The 22,785-nt window shown below is 47.6% G+C and overlaps 1 protein-coding gene across 2 annotated transcripts in view; it reads right to left on the reverse strand.

The window, feature by feature from the left end:
- Nucleotides 1-17,431: 17,431 nt before the first annotated feature.
- The window catches only part of LOC129842211 (neutrophil cytosol factor 4-like), a 33,513-nt gene continuing 28,159 nt past the window's right edge, over nucleotides 17,432-22,785 (reverse strand). For both annotated transcript variants that reach the window (XM_055910663.1, XM_055910664.1), the window contains exons 9-10: nucleotides 21,939-22,004; nucleotides 17,432-18,150 (exon numbers count right to left, since the gene is read on the reverse strand). In XM_055910663.1, coding sequence (XP_055766638.1) covers nucleotides 17,940-18,150; nucleotides 21,939-22,004 — 277 coding nt within the window. In that variant the 3' untranslated portion in view covers nucleotides 17,432-17,939. The remainder of the gene's footprint in view (nucleotides 18,151-21,938; nucleotides 22,005-22,785) is intronic.

Below are 22,785 nucleotides of genomic sequence, written 5' to 3' on the forward strand. Positions count from 1 at the left end.
GTCCGTCAGTCTGACAGGGAGAACCAGGGTACTACCAGACCCTGTCCGTCAGTCTGACAGGGAAGACTAGGGTACTACCAGACCCTGTCCGTCAGTCTGACAGGGAGGACTAGGGTACTACCAGACCCTGTCCGTCAGTCTGACAGGGAGGACTAGGGTACTACCAGACCCTGTCCGTCAGTCTGACAGGGAGGACTATAACACTACCAGACCCTGTCCGTCAGTCTTACAGGGAGGACAAGGGTACAACCAGACCCTGTCCGTCAGTCTGACAGGGAGGACTAGGGTACTACCAGACCCTGTCCGTCAGTCTGACAGGGAGGACTAGGGTACTACCAGACCCTGTCCGTCAGTCTGACAGGGAGGACTAGGGTACTACCAGACCCTGTCCGTCAGTCTGACAGGGAGGACTAGGGTACTTCCAGACCCTGTCCGTCAGTCTGACAGGGAGGACTAGGGTACTACCAGACCCCGTCCGTCAGTCTGACAGGGAGGACTGGGGTACTACCAGACCCCGTCCGTCAGTCTAACAGGGAGGACTAGGGAACTACCAGACCCCGTCCGTCAGTCTGACAGGGAGGACTAGGGTACTACCAGACCCCGTCCGTCAGTCTGACAGGGAGGACTAGGGTACTACCAGACCCTGTCCGTCAGTCTGACAGGGAGGACTAGGGTACTACCAGACCCTGTCCGTCAGTCTGACAGGGAGGACTTGGGTACTACCAGACCCTGTCCGTCAGTCTGACAGGGAGGACTTGGGTACTACCAGACCCTGTCCGTCAGTCTGACAGGGAGGACTAGGGTACTATCAGACCCTGTCCGTCAGTCTGACAGGGAGGACTAGGGTACTACCAGACCCTGTCCGTCAGTCTGACAGGGAAGACTAGGGTACTACCAGACCCTGTCCGTCAGTCTGACAGGGAGGACTAGGGTACTTCCAGACACCGTCCGTCAGTCTGACAGGGAGGACAAGGGTACTACCAGACCCTGTCCGTCAGTCTGACAGGGAGGACTATAGCACTACCAGACCCTGTCCGTCAGTCTGACAGGGAGGACTGGGGTACTACCAGACCCTATCCGTCAGTCTGACAGGGAGGACTATAACACTACCAGACCCTGTCCGTCAGTCTGACAGGGAGGACTATAGCACTACCAGACCCTGTCCGTCAGTCTGACAGGGAGGACTAGGGTACTACCAGACCCTGTCCGTCAGTCTGACAGGGAGGACTAGGGTACTACCAGACCCTGTTCGTCAGTCTGACAGGGAGGACTATAGCACTACCAGACCCTGTCCGTCAGTCTGACAGGGAGGACTGGGGTACTACCAGACCCTGTCCGTCAGTCTGACAGGGAGGACTAGGGTACTACCAGACCCTGTCCGTCAGTTTGACAGGGAGGACTAGGGTACTACCAGACCCTGTCCGTCAGTCTGACAGGGAGGACTAGGGTACTTCCAGACCCCGTCCGTCAGTCTGACAGGGAGAACTAGGGTACTACCAGACCCTGTCCGTCAGTCTGACAGGGAGGACTAGGGTACTACCAGACCCTGTCCGTCAGTCTGACAGGGAGGACTATAGCACTAACAGACCCTGTCCGTCAGTCTGACAGGGAGGACTAGGGTACTACCAGACCCTGTCCGTCAGTCTGACAGGGAGGACTAGGGTACTACCAGACCCTGTCCGTCAGTCTGACAGGGAGGACTAGGGTACTACCAGACCCTGTCCGTCAGTCTGACAGGGAGGACTAGGGTACTACCAGACCCTGTCCGTCAGTCTGACAGGGAGGACTAGGGTACTACCAGACCCTGTCCGTCAGTCTGACAGGGAGAACCAGGGTACTACCAGACCCTGTCCGTCAGTCTGACAGGGAAGACTAGGGTACTACCAGACCCTGTCCGTCAGTCTGACAGGGAGGACTAGGGTACTACCAGACCCTGTCCGTCAGTCTGACAGGGAGGACTAGGGTACTACCAGACCCTGTCCGTCAGTCTGACAGGGAAGACTAGGGTACTACCAGACCCTGTCCGTCAGTCTGACAGGGAGGACTAGGGTACTACCAGACCCTGTACGTCAGTCTGACAGGGAGGACTAGGGTACTACCAGACCCTGTCCGTCAGTCTGACAGGGAGGACTAAGGTACTACCAGACCCTGTCCGTCAGTCTGACAGGGAGGACTAGGGTACTACCAGACCCTGTCCGTCAGTCTGACAGGGAGGACTGGGGTACTACCAGACCCTGTCCGTCAGTCTGACAGGGAGGACTAGGGTACTACCAGACCCTGTCCGTCAGTCTGACAGGGAGGACTAGGGTACTACCAGACCCTGTCCGTCAGTCTGACAGGGAGGACTATAGCACTACCAGACCCTGTCCGTCAGTCTGACAGGGAGGACTAGGTTACTACCAGACCCTGTCTGTCAGTCTGACAGGGAAGACTAGGGTACTACCAGACCCTGTCCGTCAGTCTGACAGGGAGGACTATAGCACTACCAGACCCTGTCCGTCAGTCTGACAGGGAGGACTATAGCACTACCAGACCCTGTCCGTCAGTCTGACAGGGAGGACTAGGGTACTACCAGACCCTGTCCGTCAGTCTGACAGGGAGGACTAGGGTACTACCAGACCCTGTCCGTCAGTCTGACAGGGAAGACTAGGGTACTACCAGACCCTGTCCGTCAGTCTGACAGGGAGGACTAGGGTACTACCAGACCCTGTCAATCAGTCTGACAGGGAGTACTAGGGTACTACCAGACCCTGTCCGTCAGTCTGACAGGGAGGACTAGGGTACTACCAGACCCTGTCCGTCAGTCTGACAGGGAGGACTAGGGTACTACCAGACCCTGTCCGTCAGTCTGACAGGGAGGACTAGGGTACTACCAGACCCTGTCCGTCAGTCTGACAGGGAGGACTAGGGTACTACCAGACACTGTCCGTCAGTCTGACAGGGAGGACTGGGGTACTACCAGACCCTGTCCGTCAGTATGACAGGGAGGACTAGGGTACTACCAGACCCTGTCCGTCAGTCTGACAGGGAGGACTAGGGTACTACCAGACCCTGTCCGTCAGTCTGACAGGGAGGACTAAAGCACTACCAGACCCTGTCCGTCAGTCTGACAGGGAGGACTAGGTTACTACCAGACCCTGTCCGTCAGTCTGACAGGGAGGACTAGGGTACTACCAGACCCTGTCCGTCAGTCTGACAGGGAGGACTATAGCACTACCAGACCCTGTCCGTCAGTCTGACAGGGAGGACTGTAGCACTACCAGACCCTGTCCGTCAGTCTGACAGGGAGGACTAGGGCACTACCAGACCCTGTCCGTCAGTCTGACAGGGAGGACTAGGGTACTACCAGACCCCGTCCGTCAGTCTGACAGGGAGGACTATAGCACTACCAGACCCCGTCCGTCAGTCTGACAGGGAGGACTATAGCACTACCAGACTCTGTCCGTCAGTCTGACAGGGAGGACTAGGGTACTACCAGACCCTGTCCGTCAGTCTGACAGGGAGGACTAGGGTACTACCAGACCCTGTCCGTCAGTCTGACAGGGAGGACTAGGGTACTACCAGACCCTGTCCGTCAGTCTGACAGGGAGGACTAGGGTACTACCAGACCCTGTCCGTCAGTCTGACAGGGAGGACTAGGGTACTACCAGACCCTGTCCGTCAGTCTGACAGGGAGGACTAGGGTACTACCAGACCCTGTCCGTCACTCTGAAAGGGAGGACTAGGGTACTACCAGACCCTGTCCGTCAGTCTGACAGGGAAGACTAGGGCACTACCAGACCCTGTCCGTCAGTCTGACAGGGAGGACTAGGGTACTACCAGACCCCGTCCGTCAGTCTGACAGGGAGGACTGGGGTACTACCAGACCCCGTCCGTCAGTCTAACAGGGAGGACTAGGGTCCTACCAGACCCCGTCTGTCAGTCTGACAGGGAGGACTAGGGTACTACCAGACCCCGTCCGTCAGTCTGACAGGGAGGACTAGGGTACTACCAGACCCTGTCCGTCAGTCTGACAGGGAGAACTAGGGTACTACCAGACCCCGTCCGTCAGTCTGACAGGGCGGACTAGGGTACTACCAGACCCTGTCCGTCAGTCTGACAGGGAGGACTAGGGTACTACCAGACCCTGTCCATCAGTCTGACAGGGAGGACTGGGGTACTACCAGACCCTGTCCGTCAGTCTGACAGGGAGGACTGGGGTACTACCAGACCCTGTCCGTCAGTCTGACAGGGAAGACTAGGGTACTACCAGACCCTGTCCGTCAGTCTGACAGGGAGGACTGGGGTACTACCAGACCCTGTCCGTCAGTCTGACAGGGAGGACTAGGGTACTACCAGACCCTGTCCGTCAGTCTGACAGGGAGGACTAAGGTACTACCAGACCCCGTCCGTCAGTCTGACAGGGAGGACTAGGGTACTACCAGACCCCGTCCGTCAGTCTGACAGGGAGGACTAGGGTACTACCAGACCCCGTCCGTCAGTCTGACAGGGAGGACTAGGGTACTACCAGACCCCGTCCGTCAGTCTGACAGGGAGGACTAGGGTACTACCAGACCCTGTCCGTCAGTCTGACAGGGAGGACTAGGGTACTACCAGACCCTGTCCGTCAGTCTGACAGGGAGGACTAGGGTACTTCCAGACCCCATCCGTCAGTCTGACAGGGAGGACTGGGGTACTACCAGACCCCGTCCGTCAGTCTGACAGGGAGGACTGGTAGTACCAGACCCTGTCCGTCAGTCTGACAGGGAGGACTAGGGTACTACCAGACCCTGTCCGTCAGTCTGACAGGGAGGACTAGGGTACTACCAGACCCTGTCCGTCAGTCTGACAGGGAGGACTAGGGTACTACCAGACCCTGTCCGTCAGTCTGACAGGGAGGACTGGGGTACTACCAGACCCTGTCCGTCAGTCTGACAGGGAGGACTGGGGTACTACCAGACCCTGTCCGTCAGTCTGACAGGGAGGACTAGGGTACTACCAGACCCTGTCCGTCAGTCTGACAGGGAAGACTAGGGTACTACCAGACCCTGTCCGTCAGTCTGACAGGGAGGACTAGGGTACTACCAGACCCTGTCCGTCAGTCTGACAGGGAGGACTAGGGTACTACCAGACCCTGCCCGTCAGTCTGACAGGGAGGACTAGGGTACTACCAGACCCTGTCCGTCAGTCTGACAGGGAGGACTAGGGTACTACCAGACCCTGTCCGTCAGTCTGACAGGGAGGACTAGGGTACTACCAGACCCTGTCCGTCAGTCTGACAGGGAAGACTAGGGTACTACCAGACCCTGTCCGTCAGTCTGACAGGGAGGACTAGGGTACTACCAGACCCTGTCCGTCAGTCTGACAGGGAGGACTAGGGTACTACCAGACCCTGTCCGTCAGTCTGACAGGGAAGACTAGGGTACTACCAGACCCTGTCCGTCAGTCTGACAGGGAAGACTAGGGTACTACCAGACCCTGTCCGTCAGTTGCTGGAAATAATCTTGGAACCCCTGAGGTTAGGGTGAATCAAATCAAATTAAAGGTTATTTGTCACATGCGCCGAATACAGGTGTAGACCTTACAGTGAAATGCTTACTTACAAGCCCTTATTAACCAACAATGCAGATTTAAGAAATTCCCTAAAAAGTAAGTGATATGCTGTGTGTTCTTAATGTTGTCATTCAGCCACAACTCCGTGAAACATAAGATATTACAGTTTTGAATGTCCCGTTGGTAGAATAAACATGCTTTCAGTTCGTCCCTTTTATTTTCCGGCGATTGAACGTTAGCTAGCAGGACAGAAGGCAAGGGCAGATTAGCCGCTCGTCGCCTGATGCTCACAAGGCATCCTGATCTCTTTCTGCGAAACCTACGTTTCCTTCTCCAGCGAATCACGGGGATCTGGGCCTGGTCGGGTGTCTGTAGTAGTATATCCCTCCCGCCCGACTCATTGGAGAAGAACTCTTCATCCAGTTAAAGGTGAGTAATCACAATTCTGATGTCCAGAAGCTCTTTTCGGTCATAAGAGACGGTAGCAGCAACATTATGTACAGAACAAGTTAGGAACAATGCAAAATAGCATGGTTGGTTAAGAGCCGATAAAACGGCAGCCGTCCCCTACGGCAACGTCTTAATCGTACCTTTTAAAAAGTACTGGTTGCTCCCACAACAAATCAAGTTGTCACATAGTGTAATTACAGTCTTAGTAGAATGTTTTATGTCTGCATAATGCATATCCAGCCACCACTATACCGTGATATCAAGATGACCTCAACTAAAGCCTACCACCATTTTTGATTTAACTCATCCCTAAACCTCCCTTTTCACTGGTTGGCTATGTTCCACCATCCCTCCCTCCCTTTCTCCCTCCCTCCACTTCGCCTGGCATGACCTCGTTTACTCCCTCCCTCTCTCTATATTTCTCTCTTTTTTTCTCTCTCCTTCCCTCCCTCCCTCTATTTCTCCCTCCCTCTATCTCTCTCTCTCTTCCTCCCTCTGTCTCTCTCTCTCTCATTTTCCCCAGCTTGGCTTGAGGATGACGTTATTTAGTTGGCTTAGATAGCTTAGTGCCAGGCCGGCGTGTTCCTCGGTCCTCCTCCTCCTCTCTTCCCCTCCCTCCGTTCTTCCCTTGTTCTGTCCTGACAGACTGATCTACAGCGGGTATTATCTCTCCATTATCCCTACATCACACACTCATTTATCGAACTTCTTTCTTTCTTTCCATGGGAATATTCATCAGAAGTAAGACAAGCCTAATCACTGGGCCATATTAGGACACAGTCCATCACTCTCTCTCTCTCTCTCTCTCTCTCACACACACACACACACACACACACACACACACACACACACACACACACACACACACACACACACACACACACACACACACACACACACACACACACACACACACACACACACACACACACACACACACACACACACACACACACACCACAGAAATACATCCATTAATCTCCTTTCTTCTAACACATTACTGTACAGAAGCACATTTCACTCCAGAAATATTGCGAAAAGAGAAAAACTGAAGAAAGAACAGTCTCTTTCTTCCTCCCTCCACGTGCCTCCTCTCTTCCAGATCTTGATTGTGAATCGTAGCCCTGGGGAAGATGGAGGGAGGACGAAGAGATGAGAGAGGGATGAAAGGAGTAGAAGAGAGAAAGATCAGAGCCAGTGAGCAGAGAACAGGAATGTGTTGCCATGGGGGCACCCCCCCCCCCCCCACACACACACACAGACACACAGGGTGTTAGGGGAAGAAAAGTGAGTCTCCATAGGACACAGAAGACCTCAATGTCCCCAGAGAGGGTGCAATGTAGAAGGGGGAGATGGTGGGGTGGCTTGGAGAGATGTAGGGATGAGAGGTTGCTGTAGTAAGGAAATGAAACAGCGTGCTTGTGTATGTGTCTGTGTGTCTGCCTAGGAGGACTGTAACGGACCCAGCTGTTTCACGCCTGTCCAGATGTGAGAGAGCCAAAGAGGGGGAAAGAGAGAGTGAGGGAGAGAGAGAGAGAGAGCGAAAGAGAGGGAGAGAGAGAGTGAGGGAGAGAGAGAGAGAGAGTGAGGGAGAGAGAGAAAGACAGAGAGAGAGAGCGAAAGAGAGAGAAAGAGAGAGAGAGAGAGCAAAAGAGAGGGAGAGAGAGAGTGGGGGAGAGAGAGTGGGGGAGAGAGAGAGAGAGGGAGCGAGAGAGAGAAAGACAGAGAGAGAGAGAATGAAAGAGAGTGAGGGAGAGAGAGAGTGAGGGAGAGAGAGAAAGACAGAGAGAGCGAAAAAGAGAGAGAGCGAACGAGAGAGAAAGAGAGAGAGAGGCATGGTGTGTGGGGAGAGAGAAATTCAAGGAAACATTCATAGGCCTACATATTTTTCATAGAAAGAGAAACACACAATGAACAGCTGAACAGCTGTTCCCAGTACCACAAAGCAAGTGAACAACAATCTTTCATTAGACACAGATCTAGGATCCGCTTCCACTTCACCAATCACAATATTATGAGCCATTAGTGAGAAAAAATGCAGAACTGACCCAAGATCAGCGTCTAGGGGCAACTTCACTCTACACCCTACTAAGATGATGGACGTTTTTGAAACACAAAGATCTCTTCTCACTTATGGGGTGGTAATAGTGACTCTGTTAAGAGAAAGAGAGACAACTCTTTCCCCTCCAAAGGATTTAGTGATGAGGATGTTTGAAAGAGGAAGGTGATCCTTTCTACAGTATTGCAACAATGTTGATAAGGATCCTGGCTGCATCCCAAATGACACTCTATCCCAACATAGTGCACTACTTTTGAACAGGGCCCATAGGGCCATTTGGAAATGAACCTCTGTCTCAGCATTAACTCCAAACACTGTGAACTTGTTCTATATCTTTTCCAGGATGTTTGGAGAGTGAAAGGGAGCCCTCTTTGAGTGTAATAGTGTTGATAGGGGTTCTAGATCTAGCTTAACAGTACCGGCATTCACCTCTATGCTCTCCTCACTACACACGCTTGGTTGAGAGAATGCCAAGAGTGTGCAAAGCTGTCATCAAGGCAAAGGGTGGCTGCTTTAAAGAATCTCAAAAATAAATAAAAAATAGATTTTTTTAACACTTTTTTGGTTACTACATGATTCCATATGTGTTATTTCATAGTAGTGATGTAGAAAATAGTACAAATAAAGAAAAACCCTTGAGAGAATAGGTGTCCAAATGTTTGACTGGTACTGAACACACACCTTAATGCAGCTGCTTCCTTTCCACAGTGTGGAGGAAAGCTTCCTGAGGTAAACCTTTACACACACGCCACTGAGCGCCACTCCAGTTATCAATCCTTTCAATGGTGCCCTGCTCCAGAGAGGAAAGCAAGTCACAGTTCCCCAGTCACGTGGTGCGGAGCGTACGCAACAAATCTCAACAAATCTACACGATTCCACTTCAAGTCACTTTCACCGACCCAGCATTCCCCAACCACTTCTCCACCCAACCTGAAATCACTTATGGATCAGCCAAAAGGCAAGGACCCATTCTCTCCAAAAATCTCACTCCGACTGGGGAAAAAAGGACTTCCTCACCATCGGGACGAGGCTCAAACTAGGTGTTCTTCACCGCACTTGCTACCGCAGTTAATTCATCCTCATCATGTTCAATCCCCTTCTGCAGCACTCCATATTTACTCCATATTTACTCTTAAGATGTTCCACTTTCTTATTTTTTTCCTGCACGCCTTCTTCTCGCCCTCTATTGGTTCCCCTGACTCCATCTCCAACTCCCACAACCATTCGGGCATAATCGCCAAATTGTAACTCATCCTGATATGGAATTGGTCAATACTTCATGCTTTCTCTTTGCTCGGGCTCTGTCAGAAGAACCAATCAGAGCCAATCAGAAGAACTCCTTAAAAGGTCAGATGAAGACCGTTGCCAACAGTTTTTTTAAATATGACTTTTTGGTATCTGTGTGTTCAGGTTCTTTCTCCTATGTTGGTCAGACCTTAACCTGACTCACTCTACTGCCTTCTGGTGGTCTAGGGAGACACAGCACCAAGAGTCAGACCTTAACCTGACTCACTCTACTGCCTTCTGGTGGTCTAGGGAGACACAGCACCAAGAGTCAGACCTTAACCTGACTCACTCTACTGCCTTCTGCTGGTCTAGGGAGACACAGCACCAAGAGTCAGACCTTAACCTGACTCACTCTACTGCCTTCTGCTGGTCTAGGGAGACACAGCACCAAGAGTCAGACCTTAACCTGACTCACTCTACTGCCTTCTGGTGGTCTAGGGAGACACAGCACCAAGAGTCAGACCTTAACCTGACTCACTAGACTGCCTTCTGGTGGTCTAGGGAGACACAGCACCAAGAGTCAGACCTTAACCTGACTCATTCTACTGCCTTCTGGTGGTCTAGGGAGACACAGCACCAAGAGTCAGACCTTGACCTGACTCACTATACTGCCTTCTGGTGGTCTAGGGAGACACAGCACCAAGAGTCAGACCCTTAACCTGACTCACTATACTGCCTTCTGCTGGTCTAGGGGGACACAGCACCAAGAGTCAGACCTTAACCTGACTCATTCTACTGCCATCTGGTGGTCTAGGGAGACACAGCACCAAGAGTCAGACCTTAACCTGACTCACTCTACTGCCTTCTGCTGGTCTAGGGAGACACAGCACCAAGAGTCAGACCTTAACCTGACTCACTCACTCTACTGCCTTCTGCTGGTCTAGGGAGACACAGCACCAAGAGTCAGACCTTAACCTGACTCACTCACTCTAATGTCTTCTGGTGGTCTAGGGAGACACAGCACCAAGAGTCAGACCTTAACCTGACTCACTCTACTGCCTTCTGCTGGTCTAGGGAGACACAGCACCAAGAGTCAGACCTTAACCTGACTCACTCACTCTACTGCCTTCTGGTGGTCTAGGGAGACACAGCACCAAGAGTCAGACCTTAACCTGACTCATTCTACTGCCTTCTGGTGGTCTAGGGAGACACAGCACCAAGAGTCAGACGTAACCCCCTCGGCCAGCCAGATATTACCAATCGGCCGGTCAAATGGTACCAGTCGGCCGGTCAAATGGGACCAATCGGCCGGCCAGATGGGACCAGACCAAGCTATCTGGCCTGCCGGACCTATCTATGGACCCAGCTATCAGGTTGGCCGGCAGACTGGACCCATCTTACTTTATTGTCCCGATGGGGACATGTTGTTGCAGTATCATGTACACGTTTAAAGTGGCATTTAAATACAGTAGAAAACAAATTGACAACACAACATTCATAACAACTATATACCAATAAAAGGAGACTAGCCCGCTGGCCTTACAGGGTTGATAGGAACATTAGCCTGAGCTGTTTAGGAGGGATATCACACCTGGCACAATTGATTGTCTAGTTCTGTTTTTCATGCCAGGAGGTGCCCTATACCTGCACCCAGAGGCGAGTAGTTCAAAGTCTGGGTACAGGGGGTGGCTTGGGACTAAAATAATTGTGGAGCCTTACTGAGGGCCCTGACCTTAAAGATCTCATCCAGGTCTGTCTGTTTGACTCCAAGTACCTTGCTTGCAGTGTTGATAATCCTTCTCATCATATTTTTCTGTCTGACAGTGGCATTGCCAAACCAACAAACAATACAAAAAGTTGAAATACTCTCAATGGAAGATTTGTAAAACAGAGTCAGTATAGTAGTCAACATTAAACGGTTCCAGCTTTTTGAGAAAGTATAGTCTCTGTTGACTCATTTTGTAGATCAGGTCTGTACATTTACTCCACTGCTCGCCCAAATATTTATATATTCTAAAGTCCATTCCTTTACTTTCGATTTGTGTGTATTATTGTGAAATTATTAGATATTACTTGTTAGATATTACTGCACTGTTGGAGCTAGAAACACAAGCATTTCGCTACACCCGCAATAACATCTGATAAACATGTGTATGTGACAAATAACCTTTGATTTGATTTGTCCAAGAGGACACACAGATATTTGTATTGCTCTGCAATCTCTACGTTCTGACATCTGATAGGTTGGTGTTGTTCGCTTCCTGAAGTCTATGCACATCTCTTTGGTCTTGATGGTATTGAGGACCAAGTGTGATTGGTCACACCACTCTACAACGTCATCTAGGACCGGGCCATGGTGTTCCTCGTCATCATGCAACAGGCTGATCAAGGCAGTGTCATCAGCGAACTTAACGAGGTGTCTGTCAGGATGGGAACTAGTACAACTATTAGTGTACAAAATGTACGGGAGTGGGGACAAAACACACCCCTGTGGGGAGCCTGTGTTGGTGGTGAGTATGTCCCACACGTGGGGAACTACTTTGACCTCTGGCTCAGGAAGTCCAACAGCCACAAAACCAGCCCCCCATCTATGAAGTCTTTTACGAGTCTCTGTGCCAGAATGTAAGGCTGGATTGTGGTTTAGGCAGAAGAAAAGTCAATAAACAGGATTTGACGCCCTCTAGAGGTCTATAGACCATGTTGAGGAGAGTAAGAATGTCATCCTCAACTCCTCTGCTGGGCTGATAGGCAAACTGAAACAGGTCGAGGACTCATTCAACAGAGAGGGATTAGATGCTTTAGAAATGGGTACAATTATTGAGTTTTTCCACAATACTGGCACGTTTTGCTGGTTGAGCGACGATTGGAAAATGTCGGTAAAAACACCAGCTAATTGTTCAGCACAGTGCTTCAACACATGTCCACTCATTTTGTCTGGGCCTAGGCTTTTGTGTGCATTACATCCCCTGAACAACTTTAGAACATCAGACTGTTGGACAACAACTCTCTCAAACATTTGTAATGATGCTTCCATTTGTTTTACCTCCGACACAAAGTTGTCTGATTCAAATCAAGAGAAGAAAACATCCAGTTCATTAGCCATGTTCTGGCCCTCATATCTCCCAAGGTCAGCACTAGTTTTCCCCCTGCCTATGTGGGGGGCACTAGCCATGGATTTAATCCCTTGCCAGGCCACCCTTGAGTTTCCTGAGGAGAGGGTCCTCTCCACCCTTTGCTTGTATGCCTCCTTGTCCACCAGTATCTGTGTTTGGATCTCACGTTGTGCATCTCTTAAAGCCGGTCTATCACCCTCAGCATGAACTGCCTTCTTATCAAGTAGTGATTTTAGATGTGGTGATACCTAAGGCTTATTGTTAGGAAAGATTTTACAGGTTTTAGTAGGCACAAGTGACAACACAGAAGTTAACATAGTCTGAAAGCATTTGGTATTGTCCCATAGCACAAATCTAGTCTTATGTTTCCTAGTGTGAAATTTCACATACTGGTGGTACATGCACAGGACCTTGTGCAAAGTGCCGGACCTAAAGTGCCAGACCTAGCTATCTGGCAAGCGATGACACAGGGCAATGTACAATATGTTGGTGCACATGGAAGTCAGTGATTTATGTTGACTATATAGTAGGTTAAATGAGAAAATACAAATGTGATGTGACTAAAATAAAAGGACATTTAGTTGACTAAAATGGCCCACTGTTTTCATAATTTTGAAAATAACTACACAAAATTATTAAAATGACAAAAATATATATTTTATAGTATTCTGAATTGTTGGGAAGGGCCTGTAAGGAAGCATTTCACTGTTAGTCTACACCTGTTTAGGAAGCATTTCACTGTTAGTCTACACCTGTTTAGGAAGCATTTCACTGTTAGTCTACACCTGTTTAGGAAGCATGTGTACATTAACATTTATTTGAAATCTATTTGGTTTAGAAACAAATTAGCATGATTCAGCTCATGACAATATTTCTATTTAACATGCCCTACTCCTAAAATGTAATATCCTTTAGTGTGTGTACTTTACTGTATTTATACTTGGGATATCACTTTTCAAGGACATCTTTGTACTATACAATCTTTGGCGCGACTTAGTACCATAAATGGACATACGGCCATAAAATGGTAGGCCACACCCACAAGCCCATTTCAAGACGGCTGCAACTCACGGTCCGTTAGTGAGAAGGCCAATGTGGTGGCTAAGAGTGCTGTGAGGAGAGAGCTGGTAGATATTCAGGTCCCGCTGGGCCGCAGGGAAGTCAAGTCATCGATCCGGGCAAAAGGGCTCGATCTTTGGCAAAGGAAGTGGGATGCTAGTAGTAAGGCCATTTTATCACGTGTACCGGTCAGTTAAGGAAGGGGTGGGGAGTATGGGATGTAGGACAGGTGAAGTTGTGTGGAGTAGACTACGGTTTGGACACACAGAGTGTATCCAACTTTTACCAGGTTGTGGATGATAGGGAGACATGAAGCAGGTCTGTGTGATGAGTGTTTAGTGATAGGGAGACATGAAGCAGGTCTGTGTGATGAGTGTTTAGTGATAGGGAGACATGAAGCAGGTCTGTGTGATGAGTGTTTAGTGATAGGGGGACATGAAGCAGGTCTGTGTGATGAGAGTTTAGTGATAGAGGGACATGAAGCAGGTCTGTGTGATGAGTGTTTAGTGATAGGGAGACATGAAGCAGGTCTGTGTGATGAGTGTTTAGTGATAGGGGGACATGAAGCAGGTCTGTGTGATGAGTGTTTAGTGATAGGGGGACATGAAGCAGGTCTGTGTGATGAGTGTTTAGTGATAGGGGGACATGAAGCAGGTCTGTGTGATGAGTGTTTAGTGGAGGAGACGTTGACGTATGTGTCGATATTAGGGAACTGTTTTTGTATTTATTATGGATCCCCAGTAGCTGCTGCCAAGGCAACAGCTACTCTTCCTATGATGTAGATAGGGAGAGATTGTGTGAGTGTTAGAGGCTGGATGGGGTTGGGGTGGTGTAGTGGGGGAGGAAGTGATGTCTAGGACTCTAGAGGGTTAGAGAGGCTGGATGGGGTTGGGGTGGTGTAGTGGGGGAGGAAGTGATGTCTAGGACTCTAGAGGGTTAAAGAGGCTGGATGGGGTTGGGATGGTGTAGTGGGGGAGGAAGTGATGTCTAGGACTCTAGAGGGTTAGAGAGGCTGGATGGGGTTGGGGTGGTGTAGTGGGGGAGGAAGTGATGTCTAGGACTCTAGAGGGTTAGAGAGGCTGGATGGGGTTGGGGTGGTGTAGTGGGGGAGGAAGTGATGTCTAGGACTCTAGAGGGTTAGAGAGGCTGGATGGGGTTGGGGTGGTGTAGTGGGGGAGGAAAGTGAGAAGTGGTGTCTAGGGCTCTATTTCACTTTCTTAGAGGAACAGAACTAATGAAGAGAATTTAAGTACATTCGGAAAGTGATCAATGGAAACAGCATGCCTCCTGAGCTCAATTTCAAGTCTCACAGCAAAGGGTCTGAATACTTATGTAAATAAGGTATTTTCTAAAAACCTGTTTTCGCTTTGTCATTATGGTGTATTGTGTGTAGATTGCTGGGATGTATTTTTATTTTGTTAATCCATTTTAACGTAACAGAATGTGGTAAAAAGTCAAAGGGTCTGAATACTTCCCGAAGGCACTGTGTCATTATGTGGAGCCAGTTCTACCCATGTTCAGACCCAAACCACCTGTAGGCCCACAGTTGGACAGGACTCAAACATAGCAGCTGTTTCAGCTCTACTTCACCACCGCTGTGCTGGGGACAGAAGTTTCCAATAGCAACACGTATGTTGACAAGAAGCAGCGAGAGGGGAAGGAGAAGCCCTGGAAACATGTCACCGTGGCGACATGCTCTCCTACATTTCCCTGGTCATGTACATAGGCCAGACCTACCTATCCGTCCGGATAGTACCAGTCGGCCGGCCAGAGAGCTAGGTCCGGCCTACCTTACTCTGTGCCATTTTAAAGTAGTGCTTTAAATAGGGGAAAGGGTGCGATCTGGGACGCAGCCTCTAGATGTCACCCAGATACCACAGTGATGATTACCGTTCCTCTCTCATCAGACCACACAGTGATGATTACCGTTCCTCTCTCATCAGACCACACAGTGATGATTACCGTTCCTCTCTCATCAGACCACACAGTGATGATTACCGTTCCTCTCTCATCAGACCACACAGTGATGATTACCGTTCCTCTCTCTCTCATCAGACCACACAGTGATGATTACCGTTCCTCTCTCTCTCATCAGAACACACAGTGATGATTACCGTTCCTCTCTCTCTCATCAGAACACACAGTGATGATTACCGTTCCTCTCTCTCATCAGAACACACAGTGATGATTACCATTCCTCTCTCTCATCAGAACACACAGTGATGATTACCGTTCCTCTCTCTCTCATCAGAACACACAGTGATGATTACCGTTCCTCTCTCTCTCATCAGAACACACAGTGATGATTAGCGTTCCTCTCTCTCATCAGAACACACAGTGATGATTACCGTTCCTCTCTCTCTCATCAGACCACACAGTGATGATTACCGTTCCTCTCTCTCTCATCATAACACACAGTGATGATTACCGTTCCTCTCTCTCATCAGAACACACAGTGATGATTACCGTTCCTCTCTCTCTCATCAGAACACACAGTGATGATTACCATTCCTCTCTCTCTCATCAGACCACACAGTGATGATTACCGTTCCTCTCTCTCTCATCAGACCACACAGTGATGATTACCCTTCCTCTCTCTCTCATCAGACCACACAGTGATGATTACCGTTCCTCTCTCTCTCATCAGACCACACAGTGATGATTACCCTTCCTCTCTCTCTCATCAGACCACACAGTGATGATTACCGTTCCTCTCTCTCTCATCAGACCACACAGTGATGATTACCGTTCCTCTCTCTCTCATCAGACCACACATTGATGATTACCGTTCCTCTCTCTCTCATCAGAACACACAGTGATGATTACCGTTCCTCTCTCTCTCATCAGAACACACAGTGATGATTACCGTTCCTCTCTCTCTCATCAGAACACACAGTGATGATTACCGTTCCTCTCTCTCATCAGAACACACAGTGATGATTACCGTTCCTCTCTCTCATCAGAACACACAGTGATGATTACCGTTCCTCTCTCTCTCATCAGAACACACAGTGATGATTACCGTTCCTCTCTCTCTCATCAGAACACACAGTGATGATTACCGTTCCTCTCTCTTATCAGAACACACAGTGATGATTACCGTTCCTCTCTCTCTCATCAGACCACACAGTGATGATTACCGTTCCTCTCTCTCTCATCAGAACACACAGTGATGATTACCGTTCCTCTCTCTCATCAGAACACACAGTGATGATTACCGTTCCTCTCTCTCATCAGAACACACAGTGATGATTACCGTTCCTCTCTCTCTCATCAGACCACACAGTGATGATTACCGTTCCTCTCTCTCTCATCAGACCACACAGTGATGATTACCCTTCCTCTCTCTCTCCTCAGACCACACAGTGATGATTACCCTTCCTCTCTCTCTCATCAGACCACACAGTGATGATTAGCGTTCCTCTCTCTCTCATCAGAACGCACAGTGATGATTACCGTTCCTCTCTCTCTCATCAGACCACACAGTGATGATTACCGTTCCTCTCTCTCTCATCAGACCATACAGTGATGATTACCGTTCCTCTCTCTCTCATCAGACCACACAGTGATGATTACCGTTCCTCTCTCTCTCATCAGACCACACAGTGATGATTACCGTTCCTCTCTCTCTCATCAGACCACACAGTGATGATTACCGTTCCTCTCTCTCTCATCAGACCACACAGTGATGATTACCGTTCCTCTCTCTCTCATCAGACCACACAGTGATGATTACCGTTCCTCTCTCTCTCATCAGACCACACAGTGATGATTACCATTCCTCTCTCTCATCAGACCACACAGTGATGATTACCGTTCCTCTCTCTCTCATCAGAAGACATTCAGCAAACCCAGATAACACACAGGAGCGCGTGTTCTCACACACACACTTATATATTTCAATAGTGTATTTTTTACTCAGAAATAAAAACAATGGGAGCACAGCTAAGCATTACTACGACCACAACAGAATATATGGAGAATAAAAACATGTGTTTCTCAACCTTTATTAAATGTCCTTATATTAACATTTACTCAACAGTACAGGTGAAATGTTACACGTTTAAAGCCACCAAACACAGACATACTAATGAATGTAACTAAGGTATCGTCCCTAATGGCACCCTATTCCCTATATAGTGCACTACTTTTGACCAGGGCTCATAGGAGTCTGGTGAAAAGTAGTGTACTATATAGGGCATAGTGTGCCTTTTAGGTTGCAACACATTTCTCAATCAGACTAACTTCTGTAATGTGTTACAATCCAGCGTCTGTCCCCTTAATTCAAGTCTGTCACCCTGTCACTGGATCTCAGTCCGAACTACTACATGCAGCTCTGCAGTGGGTTACGGACGCAAGCTGGCGAGAAACACACTCACAAGGGCACGGACGGCCAAGTGCACCCGCAAGCGTGCATACGCACACACACAAGCAAACACAAAATGGCCTCTCTTCAGCGAGTATAGAAACATGTGAAAACCTCCTCCATCTCCCTGTCTTTATATCTCAGTATTATACACAGACATGTCAGAGGCCGCGGTAACATGCAGTTCCCACGGAAACTGATTGACAGGCCTCTTGACCTTTGACCTTTGACCCCGCCCATCGGCCACCATCAGCGCCACGTCCCCGTCGTCAAGGAGACGCACCAGGTCACCCTCGGGGTCGCGGTAGTTCAGAGCGATGTTGTCATCCACCTTGAACACATCTCTGTGAGAGAGAGAGAGAGAGGGGGGGGGGGGGGGGGTGGTGGGTGGTGTAGGGGGAGAGGAGAGAGGTGTGGGAAAGAGGGAGAGATGGCGTTGTAGGGGGAGAGAGAAAGGGGGAAATAGAAGAGGCAGAGAGAGAGACAATTATTATGATTGTTTATCTTTATTTAACCATACAAGTCAATTGAGAAGCCATTTGAACTTACAGTACTGACCTAGACAAGAGGCATAACATTGCAACAGTAAACAGGACAACACACAATCCCACTAAAATCACATGAAACACACAATAGAGAGGAAAGGTCCAAATTCATCAAATATACAAGAAGAAATATTCCCAGTGGGTTTAGAACAGAAAGGTCCAAGGAAACACAGCAGACTTAATGATCAGCAGCTACACTGATCAGATAGCAGCTCAGTTCATGTTGCTGAAGGATCGTGGTGGGATGAATAACTCAAGTCTGAGGGTCTTCTGCAGCTCAGTTCAGTCGTTGGCGGCGGAAAACCGGAACGAACGACAACCAAAGGAAGTGTGGGCTTTGGGAATGACCAGTGTGGTACATCTACCAGGGGTTGCTACTGGTAGTGGAGATGTTGAGGAGTGAGCCGAGCTAGAGGGGCGACTTGCCTACGAGGGACTTGGTACCAGCGGGTCTGCCGTCGTGTTTGTAACGTGGCCAGTTGACCAGGGTGTAAAGGTCACAGTGATGAGTGTTGAAGGGGGAACTGGTAACAAAGCGGATCGCAGTGTGGTAAATGATGCCTAGTTTATCAAGGGAGGTTTTTGAGGCAGGCCTGTAACTAAATCACCATAGTCCAGGATTGTTAGGATGGTCATTTTTATACGGTGTGCTTGGCAGAGTGGGTGAAGGATGTTTCCTTCACCCACTGAGAGCGAGAGAGCGAGAGAGAGAGAGAGAGAGAGAGAGAAAGAGAGAGAGAGAGAGAAAGAGGGAGAGAGCGCGAGAGAGAGAGTGTGTGTGTGTGTCTTTAATGAAATTTGATGTAGTCTTGTTTTTCTTTTAGAGTTGAGGTGAGTTTTATCTCGTTGACAAGATAATAATGAGAGATGATAAACTGTGCCAGTGGTAGTGTGGCACTGACTATATGAGTCTGGTTATAGTGTGCAGAGTGGTGGTAGTATTATAGTGTGTACTGTTGTAGCGTTATAGTGTGTACTGTGGTAGTATTATAGTGTGTACTGTTGTAGCGTTATAGTGTGTACTGTGGTCAATAAAGCACATCTTTATTGACCTTGGGAAATTTCAATGGAGAGGAGAATATCAGCTGAATAATAGATACAGTTGAAGTTGGAAGTTTACATACACCTTAGCCAAATACATTTCATCTCAGTTTTTCACAATTCCTGACAGTTAATCCTAGTAAAAAATCTCTGTTTTAGGTCACTTAGGATCACCACTTTATTTTAAGAACGTGAAATGTCAGAATAATAGTAGAGGAAATTATTTCTTATTTCACATTCCCAGTGGGTCAGAAGTTTACATACACTCAATTAGTATTTGGCAGAATTGCCTTTGCATTGTTTAACTTGGGTCAAATGTTTCGGGTAGCCTTCCACAAGCTTCCCACAATAATTTGGGTGAATGTTGGCCCATTTCTCCTGACAGAGCTGGTGTAACTGAGTCAGGTTTGTAGGCCTCCTTGCTCGCACACGCTTTTGCAGTTCTGCCCACAAATATTCTATAAGATTGAGATCAGGGCTTTGTGATGGCCTCTCCAACACCTTAACATTGTTGTCCTTAAGCCATTTTGCCACAACTTTGGAAGTATGTTTGGGGTCATTGTTCATTTGTAAGAACCATTTGCGACCGAGCTTTAACTTCCTGACTGATGTCTTGAGATGTTGCTCCAATATATCCACATAATTTTCCCTCGACATGATGCCATCTATTTTGTGAAGTACACCAGTCCCTCCTGCAGCAAAGCACCCCCACAACATGATGCTGCCACCCCCATGGCCTCCCCTTTTTCCTCCAAACATAACGATGGTTATTAAGGCAAAACAGTTCTATTTTTGTTTCATCAGACCAGAGGACATTTCTCCAAAATGTACGATCTTTGTCCCAATGTGCAGTTGCAAACTGGAGTCTGGCTTTTTTATGGCGGTTTTGGAGCAGTGGCTTCTTCCTTGATTAGCGGCCTTTCAGGTTATGTCGATATAGGACTCGTTTTACTGTGGATATAGATACTTTTGTACCTGTTTCCTCCAGCATCTTCACAAGGTCCTTTGCTGTTGTTCTGGGATTGATTTGCACTTTTTGCACCAAAGTACGTTCATCTCTAGGAGACAGAACGCGTCTCCTTCCTGAGCGGTATGAAGGCTGTGTGGTCCCATGGTGTTTATACTTGCGTACTATTGTTTGTACAGATGAACGTGATACCTTCAGGCGTTTGTAAATTGCTCCCAAGGATGAACTAGACTTGTGGAGCTACACAATTTCTTTCTGAGGTCTTGGCTGGTTTCTTTTGATTTTCCCATGATGTCAAGCAAAGAGCCACTGAGTTTGAAGGTAGGCCTTGAAATACATCCACAGGTACACCTCCAATTGACTCATATGATGTCAATTAGCCTATCAGAAGCTTAGAAAGCCATGACATCATTTTCTGGAATTTTCCAAGCTGTTTAATGGCACAGTCAACTTAGTGTATGTAAACTTCTGACCCACTGGAATTGTGATAAGTGTGATAAGTGAAATAATCTGTCTGTAAACAATTGTTGGAAAAATTACTTGTGTCATGCACAAAGTAGATGTCCTAACCGACTTGCCAAAACTATAGTTTGTTAATAAGAAATTTGTGGAGTTGTTGAAAAACTAGTTTTAATGACTCCGACCTATGTAAACTTCTGACTTCAACTGTATGTAGTGAAGAGTAGAATATCAGCTGAGTAACAGATATGTGTTGAAGAGTAGAATATCAGCTGAGTAACAGGTATGTAGTGAAGAGTAGAATATCAGCTGAGAAACAGATATGTAGTGAAGAGTAGAATATCAGCTGAGTAACAGATATGTAGTGAAGAGTAGAATATCAGCTGAGTAACAGATATGTAGTGAAGAGTAGAATATCAGCTGAGTAACAGATATGTAGTGAAGAGTAGAATATCAGCTGAGTAACAGATATGTAGTGAAGAGTAGAATATCAGCTGAGTAACAGATATGTGGTGAATAGTAGAATATCAGCTGAGTAACAGATGTGTGGTGAAGAGTAGAATATCAGCTGAGTAACAGATATGTAGTGAAGAGTAGAATATCAGCTGAGTAACAGATATGTAGTGAAGAGTAGAATATCAGCTGAGTAACAGATGTGTAGTGAAGAGTAGAATATCAGCTGAGTAACAGATATGTGGTGAATAGTAGAATATCAGCTGAGTAACAGATATGTGGTGAATAGTAGAATATCAGCTGAGTAACAGATGTGTAGTGAAGAGTGGAATATCAGCTGAGTAACAGATATGTGGTGAAGAGTAGAATATCAGCTGAGTAACAGATATGTGGTGAAGAGTAGAATATCAGCTGAGTAACAGATATGTGTTGAAGAGTAGAATATCAGCTGAGTAACAGATATGTGGTGAAGAGTAGAATATCAGCTGAGTAACAGATGTGTAGTGAAGAGTAGAATATCAGCTGAGTAACAGATATGTGGTGAAGAGTAGAATATCAGCTGAGTAACAGATATGTGGTGAAGAGTAGAATATCAGCTGAGTAACAGATGTGTAGTGAAGAGTGGAGAGTCTGTTGAATCAGCAGTGGAATGTGTCTGGTATCTTACCTCATGCGTGCCAGTAGTTCTTTGTATGATGGCTGGGTGGAGATATCTTCTTCAACACACACATCCCTGTCACATACAGTCACACCAATACATTATTAACTGGGATACATACAGTCACACCAATACATTATTAACTGGGATACATACAGTCACACCAATACATTATTAACTGGGATACATACAGTCACACCAATACATTATTAACTGGGATACATACAGTCACACCAATACAGTATTAACTGGGATACATACAGTCACACCAATACATTATTAACTGGGATACATACAGTCACACCAATACATTATTAACTGGGATACATACAGTCACACCAATACATTATTAACTGTGATACATACAGTCATATCAATACATTATTAACTGGGATACATACAGTCACACCAATACATTATTAACTGGGATATATACAGTCACACCAATACATTATTAACTGGGATACATACAGTCACACCAATACATTATTAACTGGGATACATACAGTCACACTGTTAGGAATTTTGTTAATAAATAGTTAAAACAAATTCTAGCTTTAAATAAAATATAACAAATTGAACTGCATGCCCGGTGAAAAGAGATTTGTGTTGTGGGTTATAAAGTAAGCAGAAAGGGTCATTCAACTCTGGTTGAACTGACCCAACTTAGCCTGAGATGTTTAGATAAGGCTGTGGGTCACTTTTTAGGTCTTTCATTATCTTGAGTTGTCTGCTCAAGTGGTAATCAATTATAGTGAGCCTTCAGGATAAATGATTATAAGGTGTGTCGTGTGAGTGCCCTGTGAGGTTAGAATGAACTTTTGAACCTGTTTTCTATTTGATTAGGACAATGAGA

The sequence above is a fragment of the Salvelinus fontinalis genome, unplaced genomic scaffold (genome assembly GCF_029448725.1).
Source record: "Salvelinus fontinalis isolate EN_2023a unplaced genomic scaffold, ASM2944872v1 scaffold_0023, whole genome shotgun sequence".
Taxonomy (NCBI): Eukaryota; Metazoa; Chordata; class Actinopteri; order Salmoniformes; family Salmonidae; genus Salvelinus; species Salvelinus fontinalis.